The sequence below is a fragment of the Macrobrachium nipponense genome, chromosome 12, assembly GCF_015104395.2.
Source record: "Macrobrachium nipponense isolate FS-2020 chromosome 12, ASM1510439v2, whole genome shotgun sequence".
Taxonomy (NCBI): domain Eukaryota; kingdom Metazoa; phylum Arthropoda; class Malacostraca; order Decapoda; family Palaemonidae; genus Macrobrachium; species Macrobrachium nipponense.
The window spans coordinates 17207171-17232119 of NC_087205.1; the positions used below are offsets into that span (position 1 = coordinate 17207171).

Genomic DNA, 24949 nt, shown 5'->3' on the forward strand with positions numbered 1-24949 from the left:
GTTATGATTCAAGTATGGGCTTGCAGAGCCTACTCATCGAAATCTTTCTAAAGGACAGCCACGAGTGTAAATGTGACATTAAATGCACATTTGACTATACTTATTGTCATTGTAAATATATTTTTATTTATAAATACAATCGGCCGCCACCGATTTTAAATTCAAGCTTCCAAAGAATATGGTTTCTTTAGGAAGTAAGAACACGTAAAAGAAAATACAGAATGAGAAGATCTCACTTATTACAAATGTAATAAATAAATTAATAAATAGATCAATGAAAATGTATTCAATTGTATTATATGTAGCATAATTTTTAACCTGACTTCAAAAACCTCAGCCTCCGAGACACTGGTCGGCATAGGGCATACAGAAGGTCAGTGGAAACAATACAGTGAATGACAGCTCTCAGGCAAAACCATAAACAAGGGATTAACGTCAAGGGAAGGTTTAAATGGCTAAAATAAATGCGGCTGCCCTGCTTCTTTTTTGTCTGCTCTGGCCACACCCTTAAAGTGTTTGGTTTAAATGCCCGTGCTAAGCCAATAGCACAACACCCAATGAACTAAATTTGTTATGCCAAGCGCGATTCATAGCCAATATGAATAAAATACACGACACTTATGACAACAAATGCACAAACGACAAAAACGCAAATACTTAAAGGCCTATCTCAGACTTTGCATTACTTTGCATAATTGATTCTCCTCTTCACACTGCTTGCAAAAGCAATTCGTATCCCCCCGCCCAACCCTTGGAAAGGTCTAGCAAGCACAGACTGTTTTCGAGTCAGTCGACGTCACATCTAGCCAGCAGTCATTCCAGCTGATTTGCACAAGGTGGATGAAGGCGACGGCAGACCGGGGGGAGGGGAGAGGGGAAGCCATGTTTAAATCGGGACATGCAAATAAGTGTCGCGAATGCAAACATAAACGAGGTCAGCTGCAGGTGTATTTACTAAAGAGCCAGACATTATCGAGGCCTCGTCAGCAGAGAAAAACGAGTCCAAAGATTAACGTGTCCTAAGCAAGTACAATTAATCACGTTGAAAACATTTGCAGAAAATAACTAATCTAACTGATTTAAAAATACTATGGCATGGAATGGAATATGTACTTTAAGAATAAAGCCAAGCACTGGAACCCATAGGGTCATTAAGCACTAGGACAAGAATGAATGGAAATTATATAAGTAATATACATTCTAAAAGTCCATCTTAAAAAGGGTAAAATCGAAGAAATTTAATTTCTAAGGGAATTAAAACTGCCAAAAATATGATAAAAAAAAGGGCACTCCTTACAAAATTACAAGATATTTTCATAAAAACCACAAGGGTTTCTAATTGAAACCTCGAGAGTTCAAGCGAAGATACAATGCATTGCTACCCTAAGGCAATTCTCCTCGCATTTCACTATTTACTTACATTTTTATCTATTTATTTATTAATTTGTTCATTTACTTTACCTTCTCTAACCATATTATCTTCTGTGAATTCTTTCAAATGAACGCCATACTCTTTGGAAGCTGGAATTTCAAGTCAATGGCCCCTCTGGGCTTGTTCCATATGAAAAAGGTTAATAATAATAATAATAATAATAATAATAATAATAATAATAATAATAATAATAATAATAATAATAATAATAATGAATCAGTACAGGTAAAGACTGCTAACTCTGACACTGAATAAACAACGTGGTTTAGAAGATTTAAAACATCTGTAAAAAACAAAAATGCTTTGTTAAGAGGGTAAGAAAAACATACGGGACTTATACACAGCAGGTCTTGGGTCATCGACATAGAGCAAGGTTAAGTGGGTCATAATTTCCATTGGGGACACCGTGCCCGAGTTCGACGGACTTTGACTTTGGCCCCGAAGGAGTTAAAATTCCAGTGTTTCAATTTCCCAGGTAAGTCCGTTCTCCAGCTGCGCTCAGGAAATAAGCCTGTGGGTATCACTTCGTCGTTTTTTTTTTTTTTTATTTTGGCAAAAGTGTCAAATGTGCATATCTTCAATTATTTGAGTCAACCGCAATGACGGTCTTTTTCTCACTGACTTCTTGTTACAGCAAAGTACTAATCATGTGTCTTTCTCACCATACATCCTCAATGGTGACAGACAAATTTATTATTTTACTGATAATGATTATGATTATTATAATTACTATTCAAAAGATGAAACCTATTCATACGGAACAAGCCTACAGGGCCACCGACTTGAAATTCTAGCTTCCTAAGAATTCGGGGGTTCATTCGAAAGAAGTAACAGAAGGTAATGGAAGATAAATGTATATGGCGTTCATTCGAAAGTAACAGAAGGTAATGGAAGATACATGTAGAAAGAAGATATCAGTTATTGGAAAATGCACTTAAATCAATAAATAAATAAATAAATAAATTCAGTAAAATATCAAAATACAACATGAACTGTATTACGGTAGTAATGCACTGCATCTTCAAATGAACTTTTGAAACTCCAATGAAACAAGACGATGTAAACATCATCGTCAATGCGTTTAATTCTAATAATTGAAAATATGCACATTCGACACTTTAAAAAAAATAAATTAATAAAAAAAGAGTTGTTCGATAACAGAAGACTGAAATTTTCTTTCGATAAGATAGGTTTCGCGCAATTTTCTAGTTCTTAGGTATATACAGTGGTGAACAGTTCCGTTATTATTCAGAATGAGTTCGCCCTGGAAACCAGGCCGGACAAACAAGTTTGCAGGTGGGTGAATGTCTCCCTTACCTTCCCGGCCCCACCAAGGGCGGACAAACCTGTCTGCAGGGGGTGGGTTGGCAGTGTCATCTCCCCTACTGTCACCCGAGGAGGAAAAAAAAAGATCCACTCAGATTTTACTATTACAGATGAGTCATTGCAGAAGAGTAACCGCGGGGGGTATGGGTGGGTGCCCCCCATTTTGAGTTCATGAAGCTTGTAGTAAAAGCCTTAGCTTAATTTTCATATTATTATAATTATTATTATTATTATTATTAATTAATGTTAGTTTTATACATCAAGTAATTTGGCTGTCTTTTTTTTCATACAAAGATAAGTCGAGTTTTACTATATATTAACTGTTATAAACAAGAAAATCTTCTTTCTTTTATATAAAAACGTGATTCACAAACCGATAGCCTTAACTATTTTAAAACAACTTGTATATCTTTCCACGTAACTTAAAAAAAGGAGTATTATAATTTGTGCATGCCCAGTACCCCACCCCCCCATATTCAGCTGTGCCCCCCAGATGGCACCCTATTAATAGACTCCTAGTTACGCCTATGAGTCATTGATGCATTTAACCAGGAGATATTTACCAGGAGGAAAGGACACAACCAAAACTGGGAGGTACTTTAAATCTTAATAAAATCATATACTTATAAAATCATCCATCGCAATATATACACCCAAAACTAGAAAGTACTTATTTATAACACCATTTGTAACGATTCTGCAAAGGGAAACGCTCCCAACGATCTTCAAAGAATAAATTACGAGGTCACAATAAACAGAATTAGGTATAATGCATAAACAAGAGCGATTTCTAAAATCCTGCTTACTAATGACTTCGTCCATGAACTTTTATCAAGCATTCGTAAATAGTACATTCAAATCTCGTTTTATATTCATTGATTACGATTTTTTATACTGGTCAAATAATTGCAGTTCATCCAAACTGTCTTATTCATAAGGGGCACTATGAGTGACGGTGGACATTAGTGTAAGACGACATCAAGTGTAAATATATACCGAGTGTTCCGGTATGTGGTTACAGTAGATGCCAAAGCTTCACGTCAGTGCAAATGTTTTACATAAAATAAAATACTGCAAAACTAATTACGGACAGAGAGTATACGAAGGAACGTACGCGGACAGACATACAAAATTACGCGCGTGTGTGTGTGTGTGTGTGTGTGTGCTAAACATAATTATATGATCATTAAGTCTTCAAACAAATCAAGTGCTGCACACCACCTTATTTTGCTTGGCTTGTCTCTCCCGTCAATAGTCGTCGCATCTAGCCCTCACCTGCAAGGAAAACATTAGACAGGATTAATATAAACAATCAACATATATAAAAAACACTTAACATTAACATGATACATTTGAAGATTCTTCATAGTAACACCATTTTTTACATTAATTAAAATGAACAAAATGAGGGCCGTTGTCTTTCCAGATAAATTGGTTTCTGAATAAATCAAGACTTTGATCTTTTTTAATTCCCCAGAACTCATACACTGCTTTATGTGAGCACGATCTTGAGTATTGGTAGCCGTCTCGTTGGCCATTACATAAGAACACATCGTAAGCAGATATACGAACACGACTCACGATGACATTTTCACCAGTGGAGAAAATGTGCAACTGTATATACAATCCATTGCCTTGCAAGATCGACCAGTCCCTCTACATTTAAGCCTAGTTTTCAACTGATGTTTCTTCCTGTTACGCTTCTGACCCACATACAATCACCATCACCATACCACAAGCTAAATTAACATCAAATTGAACCCAGGAAACTTCGTCGAAGCAGAGCTGCATGAAGAAAAGGTGAATCTTTCTATTCCAGCGTCGAGACGTAGAGCAGAGTAAATCGATCACTGAGTTGAGAGTCAGTCCGTCGCACGGTCGGTACGTTATGTTTGAAAGCGTGTTCTGGGTGACCTTGAGTGTTGCCATGTAAGTACTCTGAAACGAGGCGCTCACATACAACACCAGAAGTACTGACTCCCATCACGTCTTCTCTCTTTCCCTAGACCCTCTTTGTGACAAGCATAAACACACATTTTCCTTACCTCTCCCACTCCCTCTGATTTAAAAAATCACTCTCACTTTTCCTTTCATTATCAGCAGAAGCGTCAACATCTGCCATGTGTCGGGCACACGAGAGTAATCGAAATAATTCGGTTAGTTACAAACAGGTGTAGCCTACTGGATGGTTCAGAAAGACCCCGATCAATACTTAGCAATGGTAAAATGCAGACAATCTTAAAAGTGGTAATGACAAAATATAAACATATATATTATATTATATATATCTATATTAAAAATACTATATAAACATATCTATATATATATATATATATATATATGATATACACACACACACACACACACACACACATACATACAACACTTTCATAATAACAACAGTAGTAATATAAAATTAAGGTTTCTATTCGTCTCAACAAACACAATTATTCATTAATGAATCAAATACTTCGGGTACTTCGGTTCTTACGTGGGGTTCATTTCGGTATAGAGCGATTTGCCCTGCCAAGTACAAGCCCGTGCAAACAAACACACACACAAACGAGCACACACACATATATGTATGTGTATATATAGTATATATATATATATATATATATATATAGATATATATATATATATATATATAATATAGTAATATATATATAAAGAGAGAGAGGAGAGAGAGAGAGAGACGATAGGAGAGAGAGGAGAGAGAGAGAGAGGCGGGAAGGGGGATGTTAAGGCCGAGCGTGGAGAGAAGGAAGGGGAGGCGAGAGGAGGAGAGAGAGAGAGAGAGAGAGACTTCGTCAAAATCTACTTTTACAGCTCAGGGTAATTTTACCTCAAGATAACAACTTGAAGGTAAATTTGATAGACAACTAAATACAGATCACTGGTAATAGCTAGACGTGTTCCAACAATCGAGCGAGAGAGAGAGAGAGAGAGAGAGAGAGAGAGACGAGAGAGGACTTCGTCAAAATCTAACTACAGCTCAAGGGTTTTAACCTCAAGTAACAACTTGAAGGTAAATTTGATAGACAAATAAATACAGATTCACTGGGTAATAAGCTAGACGTGTTCCAAACAATCGAGAGAGAGATAGAGAGAGAGAGAGAGAGAGAGAGAGAGAATTTCTCTCTCGAACTAGAGTGAACACGATCCCCTTGAGAATCCTTATTCGGCAACGATGTTGTTCGTAACTTCCCATAACTTCCTAACCAACTTCACTTTCCGACAATTGAAGAATTATATGATTAAGATTCAAGGGCGACACACAATATAAATAAAAACTAATTATGCATACATACATACATCCACATAAACATATAAATATATATACAATACATACATATAAATATATATGCATACACAGGTTTATATAATACTGTATGAAATAGGTTGCGCATCTGGTGGACAGTCTTAAAAAAAAAAAAAAATCACAGCAAAAACACACTAAAAAAAACCGTAAGTACCAGTTGTGCTATGAAATATACAAATATTACATAGCATATGCACGTACACTTCTTTGAAGTTGGTAGATATCCTCTCAAACTTCTGGTTCTCTGTAAATTCTTATTCCATCCTTCTTTTGAGTCTTTAAACATATGGGTTGGGTTTTTTTTTTTATTTAATTTTCAATAGGCATCTGTCGTTCACGGAGGGGCCTCTAATATTTTATCCAATTCTCGTTTGCTTCACAACCATCGCACGTCCCCCCCCCCCCCCCCCCCCCCCCCCCCCCCCCCCCCCCCCCACCCCACCCCCCCTCTTCCGTTTAGACCAGTTCCAACCGACTCTTGAATAAAAAAAGAAAAAAAAAAAAGGAAAACAGGAGTGTAAGCTTTTATCATCATTGCAATTGTTTGTGAAGAAATCCACAATGATGTAAGTGCGAATAATATTCAAAGTATATAGGAAGAAAACTTTGGAGAACCTGATCGATTCTTCTTATTATCTGATAAGGAGAATTGAGTAAGCTTTCGAAAGTTCTCGTAAATATATTAAATATATATAATATATATAATTAGATAATATAATAATATGTAAAATATATAAAAAAAAATAATATATTTTAAATATATTATATTATCTATGTGTGTGTATATATATAATATATATATTTCTAAAGTATTTTTGTGAGAAATGATTATATGTTTATCAATTTAAGCTGTTACTGCCAGAACAGTTGGCCAACTATTCAGCAAAACTTTTTACTGCATAATACTGCTACACCCTATCCAGCAGTTTTTTTTTATAGTACTGTATAACATTTTAATGACTTGCTATCCTTTATTTATCGAACCTTGCTACAAAGACAGTCTTATGATCATGAGACGAGCGCAAACAGTGCATGAGGAAATCAATCTTCAAAAGCACCCACATGACAAAAGCAGTAATATAAAAACAACAAACGAATCAATGAAATCAATTTGCCAACGAGGCGAGGACTCAATAAAATGCCCTACTGTTAAGCCAGGCGGAAGCAGCCCCTTAACTCCAGGATGGCCATTCCACCTATTCGAGGTCCATTGGAGAGCGGACTCCAAAGCGCAGTTTGGTCTTGACCTTAGACGCGACCTGATAGCAGCAACATGGAGGGAGGGAGGGAGGGGGGAGGGAGGAGAGGGGGCAGGGGAGGCGGAGGAGAGGGACTCTCAATCTTGTCACGTGCGAAGAAGGGAGATCTCATTGACAGCTCAGAGCTTCCATGCTGGTGCTCCTTGTAGGGTTTCAGGCCAAGATCTGTCCAAGGCTTATATAGTAGGTCACCATCCACTGGATTCTCATTCATGAGAGAGCGGAGTCAATATGAATTAGCCTTATGCTTAACGAAATCCCCGAGCTTCGGCCCCCCCCCCCCCCACCCCCCAAAAAAGTGCCTTTGAAACCTTCTGTCAGCACAGCATCACTTCAGCACTCAATCCCCTCTTGCTTACATGCTGAAGTGTTTACATAGGGGAAAACGTAAACTACTACTGCTACTGCTATTATTATTATTATTATTAGTTTGGTAGAAGGCACTCTTTTAGGCAAATGCTGTTAAAAAGAATGGCAGAATTAAGCGAGTGGATTTTATATATTGTTTTTTCTATTTTCCTTACATTTCGCATCGCTGAGCCTGAGAAGCGAATTGTAAGGAAAACAGAAAAAACAATATATACAAATAAACTCGCTTAATTCTACCATTCTTTTCAACAGTATTATTATTATTATAATAGTAAATCATAAAAGAAAACTACGTTCTTGGTCTGGCTTGTCAGAAAGTTAATAGGATGAAACCTAAAGCTATGGGTGGCCTTAGTATGAAAATGTACCGAAAGAGGACGAAGTGAATGCCATGAACTGACTGCACTCGGTGTAGGAACAGGAAAATAAACTTCGATCTTTTACGGGGGATAAGTTCAAATGAGAATTTAACTTCACATTTAGCATGAAAACTTCACTACTGAAGCCAAACGGGCAGAGCGAGGTCATTGTTAAAGGTCATAAAGAGACTTAATACTTGCCATGATCACTCCATTAACAAAGCTGTTCAACAGAGGCGCCAGACATATGCCTGGAGGTCAAAGGTCAAGTAGGAATCTGACACCTGAACTATGTAAACGTTCGGGGGGATGTCAAGGTCATACTTTAGGGTCAAAGGTCAAACAGGAATTTAGGTCCTTTTATTTTTCGTTTGGTTTGTTTGTAAGGAATCATACAGGAAACGCTGGAGGTGAATTTGATAAAACTCTGGTAAACATCTTACTACAAGTAGGTCACGTGACTGGCAAAACGTGATTACATATTGGGAGAAAAGGGAAGGAAATGTTTTAGGTGGTGCAGTGCTCTGCTTTGGCGGAGTTTAGTTGCCTCTAAATGCTCTTATTACTATTATTATTACCAAGGTCCTTGACTGGAACGTAAATGTACCCTATACCACAATAATTATTGTTATTGTTTTGCTTTTGATTCTCGCCGCCGAATTAGTATTGTGGAGAGGAGAGAACAGAGGTCTCCGATAATACAAGAAGACAAATAAGGAGAACTCATTTCCAAACGCTACAAAAAAAGAAGCAGATAAGGAAGATAAAGATGTGCCTAATCACCAACTCACCTAAAAACGAAACAAACAAAAAAGGAAGCGCAGAGAGAGAGAGAGAGAGAGAGAGAGAGAGAGAGAGAGAGAGAGAGAGAGAGAGAGAGAGAGAGAGAGAGAGAGAGAGAGAGAGAGAGAGAGAGAGAGAGAGAGAAGGGGGATGGACTCCCAACCCCTCAAGATGGATGGGAAGAAAACGGTTTAGAACAAGAGGTAGTGCCTTACAGGGCCGGCTAAAGAGGAGGAATGGACCTACGTGAACTGGGCCCTGGCCTCCCTAGCTGTAAGAATCAAAAGACAACTACTATACTAACATTCGAGTCGACACCAAAATGAAAAGCCTCGATTACCTGTTATCATTCATTAAACTACAAAAATAACCTAACCATTGTATTCCCCTACTTCGAGTGATGGAGTTTCATCGATCATATTATAAAGGTACTATAGTCGCACCGCTTCTCACTCTGGATAGCACACTGTCATATTACGAACGTCACTTATCTTCATTTTCAGCTCCGTTCCAAGAATGTCTGTGTAACTCGAGTCGTACGAAATGATATCTCACATAACGTCAGCGTTTCAAGGAACATAAAAAGTCACCGATTCCTGTGAAAGAACATAACTTGGGCGTTTTCATAATTCACGTGACGCACTAGGAATTCCAGCCGTGCCTGACGTCATATTCCAGGTGAATCAAATTCTCTCTCTCTCTCTCGATATACAAAGGTCAATCGTAAATCCCCGTGATGCGCTGCACAATTTCTAGGAAGGGAAGTAAGGGGTAAAAGGCGAGAGGAGAATTCCGAGCGGGACACTGGCATTTATCTTGGAAAATAATTGATGGAATTCCATCGCGCTGGAGAATTCTCACTGAAACGTAACGAAAGCAAACAGAGTTACGAGCTGACTCTGGAATCGCTCCAGGGCTTCATAAGAAAGGTCTATGGTTTATGGTATTGCCGATGTCATAGAGAACACCTCAACCACGATAGTTTCTAAAGGATCAATGAATACTCGGTGGATTTTATACTCTGATTCTACCTGAATTACGATAGAATTGCATAAAGAATTAGGCCAAAGGCCAAGCACTGGGACCTATGAGGTCATTCAGCGCTGAAATGGAAATTGACAGCCAAAAGGTGTAACAAGGAGGAAAACCTCAAAGCAGTTGCACTACGAATCATTTGTTGGGAGAGGGTGGAAAGAAAGATGGAAGAAAGAGAATAAGAAAGGAGGTATAGTAAGAGGAACAAAAGGGGTTGCAGCTGGGGCAGAAGGCACGCCGGAAAGAACCATGTAATGCCTACAGTGCACGCATGAGGTGCACTGACGTCACAACCCTCCCAGGTGAACTGAGATTTGTGAGGATTAATAAGGGCTAAGTGGATCCTACTCTGATTCTACCTGAATTACGACCGATTCTTGGGGATTAATCAATGATCACTGGATTCTACACTAATGATTCTAAATGAACTTCAATAGGTTCTTAAGGATTAATCAGTGCTCATTGGATTTTACCCTGATTCTACCTGATTCTTAAGGATTAATCAATGATCACTGGATTCTGCACTAATAATTCTACCTGAACTCCAATAGATTCTTGAGGATTAATCAGTGCTCATTGAATTTAACTCTGATTCTACCTGAACTACGTTAGATTCAAGAGAATCATTAATCAATGGTCAGTCTATTCTACTCTGATTCCACCTGAACTACGATAAATTCCGTGGATTCTACTTGGTTTTGTTTGTGTGTTGTTTTTACGTTGCATGGAACCAGTGGTTATTCAGCAACGGGACCAACGGATTTACGTGACTTCCGAACCACGTCGAGAGTAAACTTCTACCACCAGAAATACACATCTCTCACTCCTCAATGGAATGGCCGAGAATCGAACCCACGACCACCGAGGTGGGACGCAAACACCATACAAACCATGCCACTGAGGCGCTTGTTTCTACTTGGGTTCCAACCATGTTATGGTAGTTCTCTAAACTGATGACATACTTCAGTAGCAAAAATGTCAGACGTCCAGGGATTCTGCTTCTAAGTGTGCATTTCTGTTACTTTTTTATCATAGAAAGAATACTCATACATTGACAAACAATGCAACAGCAGCTCACAGTGTTATACATGCTAGACCCAATTCATTGCAACATCACACACACACACACATATATATATAGTATATATACACTATATGCTTAAAAAAATAACGGTAGATGCACTTGACTTCATTAAATAAGCGAATACCACAGGAAAATGATAGGCAGAAATCCAAGCGCTTTCGTCTTTACTAAGACATATACTATATATTATATATAAGAAAGGTATAAGCCACGAAGGAAAAATAAACAACGGAGTTTCTGCAAGATCTTTCGACTCGACATCCCTTACTCAGCAGACAAACTGAGTAAAGGACGTAGAGTCGAAAGATCTTGCAGAAACTCTGTTGTTTATTTTTCCTTCGCTTACCTTATTTTATGGATTTATCTCGTTCCAAACTTTCGTGATTCAGTTATATATACATACATACATATATATATATACTATATATATATATATATATAATATCTATATATATAATAGATCAATACCCCATATATATATATAATACCCAGTTTCAGAAAAAACAATAAAATTATGCAATGTGTAGGTGGAGTGAGAGAAATACCCTTGGTATGAAACATGAAAAACTCAAATTGCAAGATGTACACACACGCAACATGCAATAAGCAAGCACGTGCTTGGTCGACAATGTCACTGACAAAGTAGGGGAGAGGAGACAACAAACAAGAAAAGCACGCAAGCCAACGCACCGGAAAAAATGTGCACACACAAATCCCCCATGCCAATCAAGTTGGCTGTAACTTTTTAAGACCTCTATCTCGTTCGAATTTCTTCAGAGCAAGCTGCAACGTAGAATGACAAACCCTTTTGCCCACCGTGAGTCACTGGGAATGTGCCGCGACTCAGGACATGCAGCACAAGGGGGAAGTTCAAAACGAGAGAGAGAGAGAGAGAGAGATATTACTCACTGCTCTTACCAATTACTTAGGCGAGCGTCCACTACACACGCGCACCCACCCACTGGATATATGACTAATAACTTGAATGAGCTAAGTTACTCTACAAATCGCTACCTAGGCGGCTTTTAAGAGCAGAGTCACATTCAGCCTCTCCGGTGCATCTTTCAAAACTACAAAATTATATTCGGTTCAACCATGAGATCCTACCTGGTTTGAAGTCACGTTATCCGTTCATCAGTTGACAAACACTCTGGCCTGACTGAAATGTTTCTGAAGTGTTGTAAAATATATTCAATCTATGGAAAGCGAACTGGAATGCTGTGCGTCGATGTTTTTCAACTTGACATACCTCTTCATATTTAGTTTCCCATCTGACCTTGCAGCTGGGCTTCCTCATAATCAGCCATACCATTCTTACAATTCTCAACACAAATCTGTAGTACTTTCTTAGTATCACTTCCTCGGTCCAGATTGTGTTGTTCAATCTCCTTCACTTGTCGCATTTTCTTCGAAATATACTGTCATACCTTCTGAGCATTCATTATCACCTAAGAGTTTACTGGCTGCACTGGTTAACGATCCTCTTGCAAAACATGTATTCGATAAACGCCTGTGGACACAGCAGCTCTGCAAGTGTTCAACGTCGTTTAAATTAGCCTATGTAAATAAAACCTGTACCCCATCAAAGACTATAGTGGAGATTGTCCTGGTCGACAAGCTAGCGTTATCCGGCAGACACGGAACAGAGGTACCAACCCAACGAGCGGCGGAGCACATTATACACGCGACCTCATAATCAAGCAACTTCTACAGTCGGCGAGACACGAAGAGAACCACGAAGAGAACGCGGACGCCTTGCCTGAACCAATGTTCAAGAGGGCATTGCCTGAACCAACAGGAGTTAACGGAAACGGCGGCAGGTCGCGAAGGGGTTCCATGACTCACTTCGAGGCCAGGTTTATGTCTGTGCGTGTGTATTAAGCCTACCATATCACAAGTAATCTGTTCAACAAAGGCCAATCTATGATCTATTGTTTTTTATATATATAAATGTCATTCCACAGACAATTCTTTCTGGTTTAACTTCAACAACGTTACTCCATAGACCCTTGTCTAGCCTGGTCTATGGTTTCCGGTCTCCTCAAAAGGTAATGCCATAGACAAGAACCCTTTTCTTCTGGTCTTTTCAATATGTCACTTCAAGGACTTTGGTGTAATCTGTAAAGTTTGTGGTCTTTTCCAAAGGTCATCCCTACATCCCAGTGTGTAAATTTAATGTTTTACTTCGTAAAGTCAATCCAAGGTACAGACTTTTCTAGAACGGTCACAAAAAAAAAAAAAAAAAAAAAAAAAAAAAAAAAAAAAAAAAAAAAAAAAAAAAAAAAAAAAAAAAAAAAAAAAAAAAAAAAAAAAAAAAAAAACCTACTCTTTTTCTATAAGAGGGGATTTGCCTAAAAGCCATCGTAACTGAATTTGTTGAAATAAACCAAGAAATCTGAAATAGACAACCACAAAGTAGTGAGAGAGAGAGAGAGAGGGGGGGGTGGAAAGTTGAGTATATCTTAGTTAACCAGACGTCTGAACTGATTAACAGCTCTCCTAGAACTGGCCCGAAGGATTAGATATTTTTACGTGTCCAAGACACCACTTGGTTACTTAGCAACGGTACCTACACTCTATTGTGGAATCCGAACTACATTATATCGAGAAATTAATTTCTATTACCAGAATTACATTCCTCTGATTCCTTGTTGGCAGAGCGGGGAGTTGAACCCGGACCCTGAGATTAGTAGTGGAGCAAGTAACCGCCTTGTCCAACAAGGAACTATGAGAGAGAGAGAGAGAGAGAGAGAGAGAGAGAGAGAGAGAGAGAGAGAGAGAGAGAGAGAGAGAGAGAGAGAATTTTAAATCAAATTTTAAGTTATATAATGAGTTAGGAAGACTGCAATTCTACTTTATAACAGTAATCGTAAATTGCTTTTCTACAGAAACGGAAAACTTAATTTATCTTACCTAGTGATACTAACCTTCCCCCGCCCCCTCCCAACCAACCGCACGTAACACGGGCACGCCAATCAATTTCGCGAGCAACCTTAACTTTGAAAAAAAAAAAAAAAAAAAAAAGGGGGGGGGGGGGGGGGGCGTGAACAGACTGAAATATTAATGAGCAATAGCACGCAATACACACTGCCACCTACAACATGAATGTAAAAGTCATAACTAACCCAGCTAAAGGTGTGACCGCAAACACATTAAGGAGACATTTCCGGGTCCAAGCTTAGAACACCGAGTGAAGATTTATAATAAAAATGAGCTACACAGAAAACGGAAGCTTCCAAAAGAAAATCACAACAGTTTTATTCTCGTGCTGCCTCTACCACCCACGTCGCTGTACTTAAATGGTATAAAATTTATATCATTATGTGAGTATATACGTGACAATTTGAACTGGGAGGTCAAACAACCAAGGACTCATAGAAAAATGTGTATTCTGAAACATTACGGTCCGTCTAGCATTCAATAAGCTCCACAAATAATACATATTTCTCAATAAAAACATCTGAAAAACATGTTACGCGAACATGACACAGCCTAAATACATAAAACTTCTGGACACCTGAGCAACATCAATACACAAGCTTAAAATCGGCAACAGGCATGCAGATTATAGTCTATCAATCGATAGTCATCCGCAAAATACAGTTCTAATACGGCAGCAAACACGAGAAAATACTGAAATAATTCAGCGCCCGATGTCCTCCACGAGGAATAAAAAAAAAAAACTCACTCAGTATTATGACCCATTCACTCTGATTCACTGGAAATGAGCAAACCTTTGCAACACGACTGGCTGGCGAGGTCTTTGCCATAAGGATGACTCACGTCACAGACTATTCTCGAAATCAAATTCTATTGTGTGTGTGTGTGTGTGTGTGTTCCCAAACGTGCATGAATGAATAACGCTTTTACACCAAGGTTAGTGTCACTTAAGGCTTCATGTAGCGAGTAATGCGCCTGCCTAAAATGAGAGGCGTGCTTGTGTGAGACCTTTAACAAAAGCGCCCTGCTTGGTACGTGTATATGAAGCACATTATCAGTTCTATTACATCACAACTCACGTCATCAAAAGGCGTCTACAGGTAGGTGTGACATTAAACCACGGTGTTAAAATAATTACCAACACGGTCTACTACCATATATTATCTAATTATCTTAATTATATATATATATATATATATATATATATATATATATATATATAAAACTGGATAAGTAACCACCAGCCAGAGTCAATATGAATGTTTTAAAATTACCGTACCATACAAGCTACTACTATTCAAATGCGTGATACGAATTTATTATCCGCTATGACTGAATGTGCACCATCATCGCTCCCATCACTTGCCTATTATCGTGACCGAAATCGCCAAGTAAAAAGGAACTACTTGACATTTTATTTTTTTGCACAATAGCCTCGAATCAACACATTTCTTTTATGTAAGGAATATAAATGTGTATATTATCTCCTATATTCCGTTATCTTGCGGAAGTAGTACTATACGTATGGCGGAATCAGTACTGAGAAGGCATAAACAAAATTTTAAGAAACAGGAACAGCATGGATGATGTGGAGATATAATAATTGGATAATTGATTTGTGGCTATCAAAACTGACGTTACACGAGTATACTTAATCCCGTTAGAGAGAATTAGAATGGAATATATGGAGTTTAAGCCAAAGGCCAAGCGCTGGGGCCTACGATATCAGCATATGAAAGCACAAATGGATACTTTGAAAAGGTGTAACTACAAAACACATGGGCTTACGGCTGAAGTATATTGTGAAAATTACATAAGTGTAGCTCCGGTTTCCAAAAAACAGAAAATATGCTGAGATCCCTGAAACTAAGATGGTTTGAGCATGTGCTAAGAACAGAAGAGGAGTAGTTAGCTAGAAATATAGTCAAAAAGAGGCAGCAAGACAAACAGCACTAAAGGACTCGGATAATCAAGGGAAGGGCAAACATGAAGACAAAAACTGGATGAGAATTCTGGTCAATAGTACACTACAGAAGGGGTTCGGATTAGTCCATAATGAATTTTTACATGATACTGCACGTGAGCCAAAAGCAGCACCACATGCTGCAAAAGGGTTCGGTGATATATAAAGGGCAAGTAAGACATAGCTGTACAATACATTTTTCTGAATAAAAATTAAAAACCATGTTTCCTTTAATGCAATTCTTTGTGTGGAAATGACAATACCAACTGTCAAAACAATCCAGACTGATATGCTAGCACAGGCCGAAGATTAGATAAGACATCACGCTGAACATTTTCTGGAAATTTCTGAAGGTCAAAACTCTGCATTTCTGAAGGTCAAAAGTCTGCATTTCTGAAGGTCAAAACTCTGCTGTCGAAAACATCCCTCATTTTTACAGCTGCAATTCACAGAATTCTAGAATTAGCAGTGTGACATCATAACACCCTTGTAAAATGAGGACGCTGACATTTTGTGGCATAAGCCACAGTGATTTAATTGAATCATTTATCATTTCCATCGTGCCAGATTCATTAAGTAATTCTGTTGTTCAGAGACCTTGTTGGGACGCTGTAGCTCAAGTGACAGCATCATCAACCTTATGCTCATTTTAACTTCTTGGGCAACAGTTCAGGTCCTAAGAGGGACGATCACATTACCACTGAAGAATTCCACAGGAAAGAGCAGCAATAGCAATAATCTATGACCCACCAATATTCATCTTGACTGCCATACAAACTTGGGCCTTCCTTTATTCACACAAGAATAGCCACCTTGTGTACCTTTGTATCATGAGTCCACTAGCCTTACAGGCCTATACTTGTCTCGATTCAGCAAATGATGTAACTGGAACAATAACCAAGTGAACAAATAAAAATAGATGAAAAGAACTGGAAAGTTGTACATGTTGCCCTTCCCTGATGCTAATCTACTAATAGAATTTCTCCCGTCATTCCAAACTATGTTAGTCAAATACAGAATAACTAATATTCATAAAAGCTAATGACCACTCAGGAACCCAGATGATCCCATCCATGACCTTTCCATGATCTACATCGTCATCATGTTGTCAACTGTTGAAGTTCCTTGATTCTCATGCATTTTTAAAATGCAATAAACTATCTTCCAAGGAATACAACCATCCATCATGAGGGACTATACTGTACTATAGTCCGACCAATTCTAGAAATTTCGAAGCTGCTTCCATCCTGTTCTTACAATATAGGAAGCCTTTGCTAACCGTACAGCCTTGACGGTATCTGGCATACACTTCCTCTAGCCATAATCCAGGCCAGGGATGATTCTACCGTACATCTTCAAATTGGTATTCATCACAATACAGTAGCAGCTGCCATGAGCTGGAGGGCTGAAAAAAACTTTGGGAGATGATGATCCTTTGAACCTCATAAAACAACCTGACCATAGCACTTCCATATATTTTATAGACTTAAAAGGAAAAAACAAATTCCCCAAATTAATGGTTTCTTTTGTGGATTAACAGTCTAATAAATCATCAATAAACAATTACTACTGGTTACCTTCTAAAAGGCTACCATGTAAGTGGTATGCTGTAATTCACAAAGTAATGAAAGAACAAGGCAAAAGAGAGTATATATAGTATTTTCCTTCCATCAGTTAAGCAACAACCTGCCCTTCCACCTAGAAATTGTTTCTATGCATGAATGGATGAACATATACTGTATACAACTTAAGGCAAAACCCCAGGCATTTGGGCTGAGAGGGACATTCTATAGTGAATGAAATGATTGAAATAGTTAGGAGAGTAAATTTTTGTAATCCTAAAACAAATGCTAGTTTCCTCCCTGCTTTTCCAGAGGTTGTGCAACCACTACTACTATATAACCCCTGCAAACTCAGTCTGGAAATCCCTGTAACCAGAATACTTCAACATAATAGGTTTCTGGTATCAATTATCTCCAGCGTTCTTTGATAAACTTATCAGGAACACGTTAGACAACCTTGGCTATGTTCTAACCTTCACAACATCTATATTTGCTGAATGCTTCATAAGGTATGTCTGAAAAATGATTTTACCAGCTTAATTTAATAAAATCAAAATCACACCAACCAAGTATTGTTTCAATCACCTTGAGAGTTCAAACTTCAATTAGCTGGTAGTTAATCATTACCTAAATGAAATTAGCAGTACCCCAATTCACTATCATGGGATCAACTGTTATAACACTGCAAATTACAATATATGAAAGAAGCAATAGGCTGAGGAAAACAACAATCCCTACAGGCATCACCAGGTAACTGGGAGCTATAGTAATCAACTTGATGGATGTGATGATACTGTGTGTTATCAAGGAGCTATACAGCTTTGCTTTCATGCTAGAAGTTAGGCTAATTTTACCAACTGACAAGTGAACACGAGAAAGCTTTAAAGGAGCTGTGACCAGCAACTTTTTAATTCCATTTTCTGAGGTAAAATTTCATGATATTGAGGTTACTAAAAAGACATTGTGCAAACCAACAGAAATTGAAGCTAACAGTGTGCTTGGTTTCTTTTCAGGAGGATTAGCAACTACAACCCAGTCTACAAGAAAAGGTCATAATCCCTCATAATTATTAAGATGAAAATTGGCTATGACTAACATTCATTTTATCAAAAAACTACATCTCTGAAAAAAGGTTACCTGCATGTAATGCTGCCTGAATATTAGATTACATCATAGTTACTAACTTAGGATACTGAATTTTCCCATTACTAAATATGGGGGTAATTTATTCTAAACTACAAGTGGCTTTGTTTACCACTTACAACTATCACCTGTGTAACTGACAAGTTACAAAAGGGCATCAATTACTAATACACCGTGGTACACTATAGTAATTAAGAGTTTACCTAACATAGTACAAGGGTAATTAGAGAAACATTATACAAACAAACATACCATGAACCTACCAGCCTTAACTTCCATGGAACATCTGTTCCCAAGTTATTTTCTAATATCTACCAGCCTAAAACACCTGGTTCACAGCATGAGATTAGCAAGATATAATATTCATGAACCATTTCTATTGGTCATATTTATTTTTAGTAAAGTTAGCCTAGCAACGACAGAACATAGTATACTACATATATTGAAGCTTCGATTATGTTCTTTTTCATATACTTTAACTAACATAAATAGACATCACTTTTTATATGGTGTAATATATACATAAAATCTGGACAAAAAAATGGATGTCATTAGAATACTATGGTGTGCTGATCCATGAATAGTATAAACAAAAAAAATAACACCTTTAACAAATAGATTATTGTAAAAACCCATTCAGGGGAAATAACGTGGGACAAAATCTAATAAAAAATCAGCAAAAAGTGCTGACCCCTAAATGTTATAAAAAACAAAAATAACACCTTTAATTATTATCATAAAAATCAATTTAGGGGAAATAATGTGTGCCAAAGATTATATAAGAATTAGCATAAATTGTAAATTGAACATACTGACTGAACCCCACTCATCTACTTTACATCACAACTGTTAAGACTTTCCTTACATCCCTGTCCATTCACATGAACACACTAAAACAGTTCACTACCTCAGTGAAATAGGTTTCTTTTCTGTGAGTGAATGAAAAAACTGAGATGATCAAAACAAATTTAATTTAAATATCAATTTAATCTATCAATATTATATATAGAGAAGTTGACTGCTAAAATATAGCTGTACATTATACACCACAATTAAAATATCTGTACCACACACTTGACAAAGTGCATACATCTAAAAAATAAAAATCTACAGTGCTCATAGCTAATATACTATGTACTTACAATGTAATCTGTATATCCTCAAAAAAAAAATAAAATAAAAACATCACGAAGTAACAAAATGTAAGGTAAATAATACCTACAAAAAAAACTGTTTCGAACATGCAAAGCCAATTATTCCCAGCAACAAAAAGGCATTCATAAAATAATGCAAACACATACTAATTATATATTAACAAGTACATCTCTTGGAATTTTGCAAATAAAAATTACTAGATAAAGAAGAACTACCATAATGCATGTCCGCCAGGATTTATGTCTTGGCTACTTAACTCAAGAAACAAAAGTAAAAGCCCTTGTACAGTAATTCAGTTAGAATTACTGTACAAGGGCTTTTACTCTTGTTTCTTGAGTTAAGCAACCAAGACATAAATTCCAGCTAGATGATGTCTGCATTGTACCTATTTCAACTGAGCAGTATAATGCAGCCTTCTCCAATTAATAAACTATAGCAGAGTAGTACCCATAAATTTACAGTGAATGTTCATATTTAGTTCCTTGCAGATATCCTTACACATAGTAATATAGCTAGCACCTGACAGGTACAACACAGCACCTTAGATCACGGTAGAATAATCACTGCCAAATTACAAGTGAGTCAGTGGGTGTGTGCATGCTTCCCAAGGCTTGCCAACCACCCTAGTATGCAAGCCCTTGGCTAAGTTGTTGGGGTGTACAGTATCCCTACCATATTTTCTTAATCTATCTAGCCTAATGGTTTTCTCTTGATATTCTTATTAATTACATCCATGAACTGAGGTATAAAAACCCAGTTCCCCATTGTGGTAAAGGTTATGTTGCGAGGTAACTGTTATGCACATAACTGTTTGCCACTCAAAATGCAAATAATGCAACACTATTAATTTCCGGCTAATACCGAACTGAAAAACCACAACACTAATAATTTCCTGCTAATACTGAACTGAAGAACCAGTCATACAATAACAATTAAAACCTGAAGAACATAGAAATGATTGCTTGCTTTCTCAGAACTGCATGGACCCAAACTATGCATGCTCCAAAGCCACATTCTTTAAGGATAGTATACTCTGCTACTGATGAACCATATTCTTTGAACTCCAAACTCACAGTATCTTGTTAAGTGTATGCAATGACCAGGACCAAGCATGCCAGGTTGGGTTACAATGCAATCATGTCAAAACCAAATTTTTTGCCAATAGGAAGGGGGTTTTGGAGTTTAGTGACTCCCAGTCGGTAGGACCTAGGCTAGGTTAGTTTGGGATGAAACCCTGAAAATTACCTCGCATAAGAATTGAAGACCTGGATTGCATTTGTTTATGCTGTAATGCAATAATTACCATGAGTATATTTTCAGTTAATTATTCTGTGATGCTGGGTTCTACCACTTCATCATCCCATTAGGTAGTTGCTAATGCTACATCATCTTGATTTAATTATTCTTTTGGGTGCTGATACCGATTGCCCTTATAAACCATATATATATTTTTCAGACTGATCATCTTGTGACTAATGCAATTCACTCAACTCGTTTCCCTACACTATAAAAAATCAATTTTCATAATAAATGAAATAAAAATAAACTTGATTACTGCACTTGAAAAAATAAATATCTACCTGATGTACTACGTATTTCCATAAATTCATTCTCTTCTATAGTGAAGACACTTCCCAACTACATAAACCCCATGTGTTAAAATAAAATTCGAGTAGAGCAACACTGTATTTTTCAGGTTTAATAATGATGTACCTATAATTTAGTAGCAAACACACTCGATGCAAAACAAAATTCTAAACCAGTTATGTTCTCTGCAACTGTCTGAACATACTGATAAACAAATCCAAAATGCAAAATGGATTCCAGATGCCTAAGTCTACAACATACTAAATTTGCTTGACGTAAAATTGTCATGAAGTACCCCTTTTGTCAAAGATATTAAGGAAAACTGACTAGGGCAAAGTCGTCATAACATTTGGATGTATGAAGTTTCCTGGTAATGGGATCTGATGCTTTGAAATAGGTGAGACGAGGCCTGGTTTACAAAACTAGTTTTCATACTAATAGGCACATCACCTTCATGCAAGTAACCTAACCAGAATGCATCACCTAGGGATAGGTAATGCATTCTGGCCTACCTTGGGCTACTCACGTCCAATGTGAGGTTGGAAGGCGGGGGTGAGGGGAGGGGGGGGGGGGGGAAGAATGAACTTGTGCCCAGGAGGGCCCCAAAAAACCAAATCATAGAATTAACAAAAATCCTTTACTGCTACGATTCTGGTCATTTCAATCCCTCATTATCAAATTACTGCAAGTTAGGTAGAGTCAAGGCCTAAATGTGATTATAGGTATCTTAAACATCAGTTTTGGTGGTCCTACACTAGCTAGGCTCTAGGTATGTGAATAGTAGTATAGGCTAGTAGCTACAGGTAACTCTGTCAAGGAATCACTCTTTTCCAGGCTTTTACAACTTTCTTGCTCACTAAACCCTAGAAAAATATCGGCTCTTGCCGGCCATGACCTTAGAAATAGCCTAAGTAGGTCTAGGTTAACCCAATCAAGTTTGTTTTGATCGGCTCACTTGAGCCAAAACTGTTAAAAAGATCTAGCCTGGGATCTACCTAGCTATAACGAGAATGAATTTCAATACCTAGTATGTCAATCTCATGAATATTCCTGCAGTGACACAGAAGTAATATAGGTATAAGTATATTTACAAATTCATACTACCTAGTATACGTATACTAGCAAGGCTATACTCAAGCCTACCTACCCTTGAAATGTAAATATAGTAGTAGTAGGCTACCTAAGTACCTAGGCCGCACTTAAGGCAGGTTACACAAACTTTTCTCACCTTAAAATATCCTCCTTGGTAAAGTGTGTCAGGTGGTCCGAATATGGCGACCTCCCACTCGAAGAGGTTGTCCTCGTTGACGAGTTTGACACAAAAGCCCTCGACAGGTTCCTCCTGGAGGCCTCGGTACTCTAAGGACAATGCTCTAACGGCGCTGCTGGAAGGCTGCATAGCCATGCTGCGATCGTAATAACGGCTCGACACTGGCTAATTATGTACTGGGAAAGATCAGTTTCGTATTATACAGTGGAATAGTACATATAATTCCTCTCTCGTGGCTGCAAGTCTTGCGAGTTCGATTTACCTAAACTCTCCTCTCAAGTGAATCTGATCAATAAGCAAATGATTTTACCTTTACTCCAAAATTATTTTTCTAATTGACAACAAGGTAATATTCTCAGGTGTAATGAACCTCTGTCATTACTTCATGCCGAACATGCGGGGAAATTTCCTGTTCATTTGTCCTGCCGTGTCTAACAAAAAAATTACGCAGAGGGGAATACACGATCTTGTCAAAATACTCCTCTCAAAACGGTTTTACAAGAAGACAGAGAGCAAATTCAAGCCAACGTCCAAATGTACTACAATTTCCTGTTCGCAACGTACTATGTAATAATGAAAGCAGCACAAGTAACGACAGAAAGCAGCAGCTGCTTCTCTTTCAGCAGCTCTTCAACAGGGAATATGGCGGCTCTACGTCTCACATCTAACAACAAAATTTCTCACTCCTTCTACACTTTCAGCATTACATCCATGTATTCATGTTGTATGCAATTGTTAAAGGGGTTATTTTCACTAACGCATCTAAAGGGAAAGTTACATGTAAAAACGGCCGACGAAAATAAGTATCACGCGCAAGCGAAGTGCAAGTACATTCACGGGAACTGATCGACAACTGAAACCTATTGGATTTGTTGTTCGCGTTTGCCAAGTGGGAAAAATGTCGTACAGTACTGAAAAACAAAGTTTCTAATAGAATACATTTATTTATCGCGTAGTCTGAATAATATGTTTGATAGCTTATAGAAATTGCACTCAAAACAAGATAATTTGTAAAATCATCCCAAGAGAAACTATAATTATTCAGAGACCTTGGAATTAAAGACTGCACTCTGCTCAGCTGGGCGGATGTTTCGTTACCTGACGCACGAATAAATTGATCTTATACTTGACTGATTTCTACGTGCATGCGACATTTAAATGTCCTACATATATCTTTAAAAGATATGTTACTCTGATTAGATGTGATCGAGTCAAGCAGCTGTCTGTATCTCAATGCATGCTGTGCCCAAGAATGAGTGAGTCTATAACCGTTCAAACTGAGCAAACAGAATTGAAGTAAAATAAAAACAACAACAACAGCGACAGACTGCAATGCAACGATCCAGTGAACAGGGTGTTTTCCCTTTAAAAGATCCGGAATAGTCTCAGTTTCTTTGTAATTGATACAATTACGTCGGGACTCTTGGCAAGGACTATGAAACACTTGTGAGATAAGTCATAGGGAAAGAAGGGTACGGGGTTCCATTTCTAGGAGAGAGAGAGAGAGAGAGAGAGAGAGAGAGAGAGAGAGAGAGAGAGAGGTAGGGGTGGGGGTGGGGTGTTTCGCAGTGATGAGTAACTAATGGAGAATGTTGTTGTTTTTGATTTAGCTGACCTTGTGTCAGCACGGGCTCTTGCTCACAAAGCAGCCCGTAAGAATGGAGAAGAAAATGAATTACAAATTGATATTTACACCTCCAAAAAAAGAGGGGATTTATCTCGATTATCTTATTCTTTTCTTTTTAGAGATACGTGTTCTTATAACGTGAACTGGTGTTGATATTTTGTAAGTAAAATTCACAAGAGACAACTTTCCAAAAATAATGATTGTGAGCACCAGTGATATTAAGAAAACTGGGTATTTACTGAGCAAAAGAACTCCCTGGTATAAAACCAACTTAATCTAAAAATGAAATATTATCTGCGACTGTGATTATGAAGTTTGCAATGGAGAAAGGGAGCAATTAAACATATTTTAACCAGGACTTTTCATCAAATTGCAGTCAATAATCAAATACTTGTATCATTAAAGGAAGGAAGTTTCAATTTAAGCTATAATTGCATGACTAGGAGAAATATATATTATAAATCAGAATGGATCAAGCAATGCATACCATGAGGCATTCGAAGACCACATAAGTAAGGCCCAAGGTCGATTGAGGCCTAACCTCTGCCAACTCCAAAATCGTGATCATTCCCGATCTTCCTCCGTATTCATAATAAAAAAAATCAGTTTTGGCTCACCCGTCAAACTATATATATATATATATATATATCTATATATATAATATATTATTATATATATACATACATACATACATATATATATATACACACACATATATATATATATATATATA

At 37.6% G+C, this 24949-nt stretch overlaps 1 protein-coding gene across 1 annotated transcript in view; it reads right to left on the reverse strand.

Annotated features, from left to right (window-relative positions):
• The window catches only part of LOC135224375 (ubiquitin-conjugating enzyme E2 R2-like), a 164702-nt gene extending 141244 nt beyond the window's left edge, over nt 1-23458 (reverse strand). The window contains exons 1-2 of the mRNA XM_064263332.1: nt 23368-23458; nt 22548-22874 (exon numbers count right to left, since the gene is read on the reverse strand). Coding sequence (XP_064119402.1) covers nt 22548-22724 — 177 coding nt within the window. The 5' untranslated portion in view covers nt 22725-22874; nt 23368-23458. The remainder of the gene's footprint in view (nt 1-22547; nt 22875-23367) is intronic.
• Between the last annotated feature and the right edge of the window lie 1491 nt (nt 23459-24949).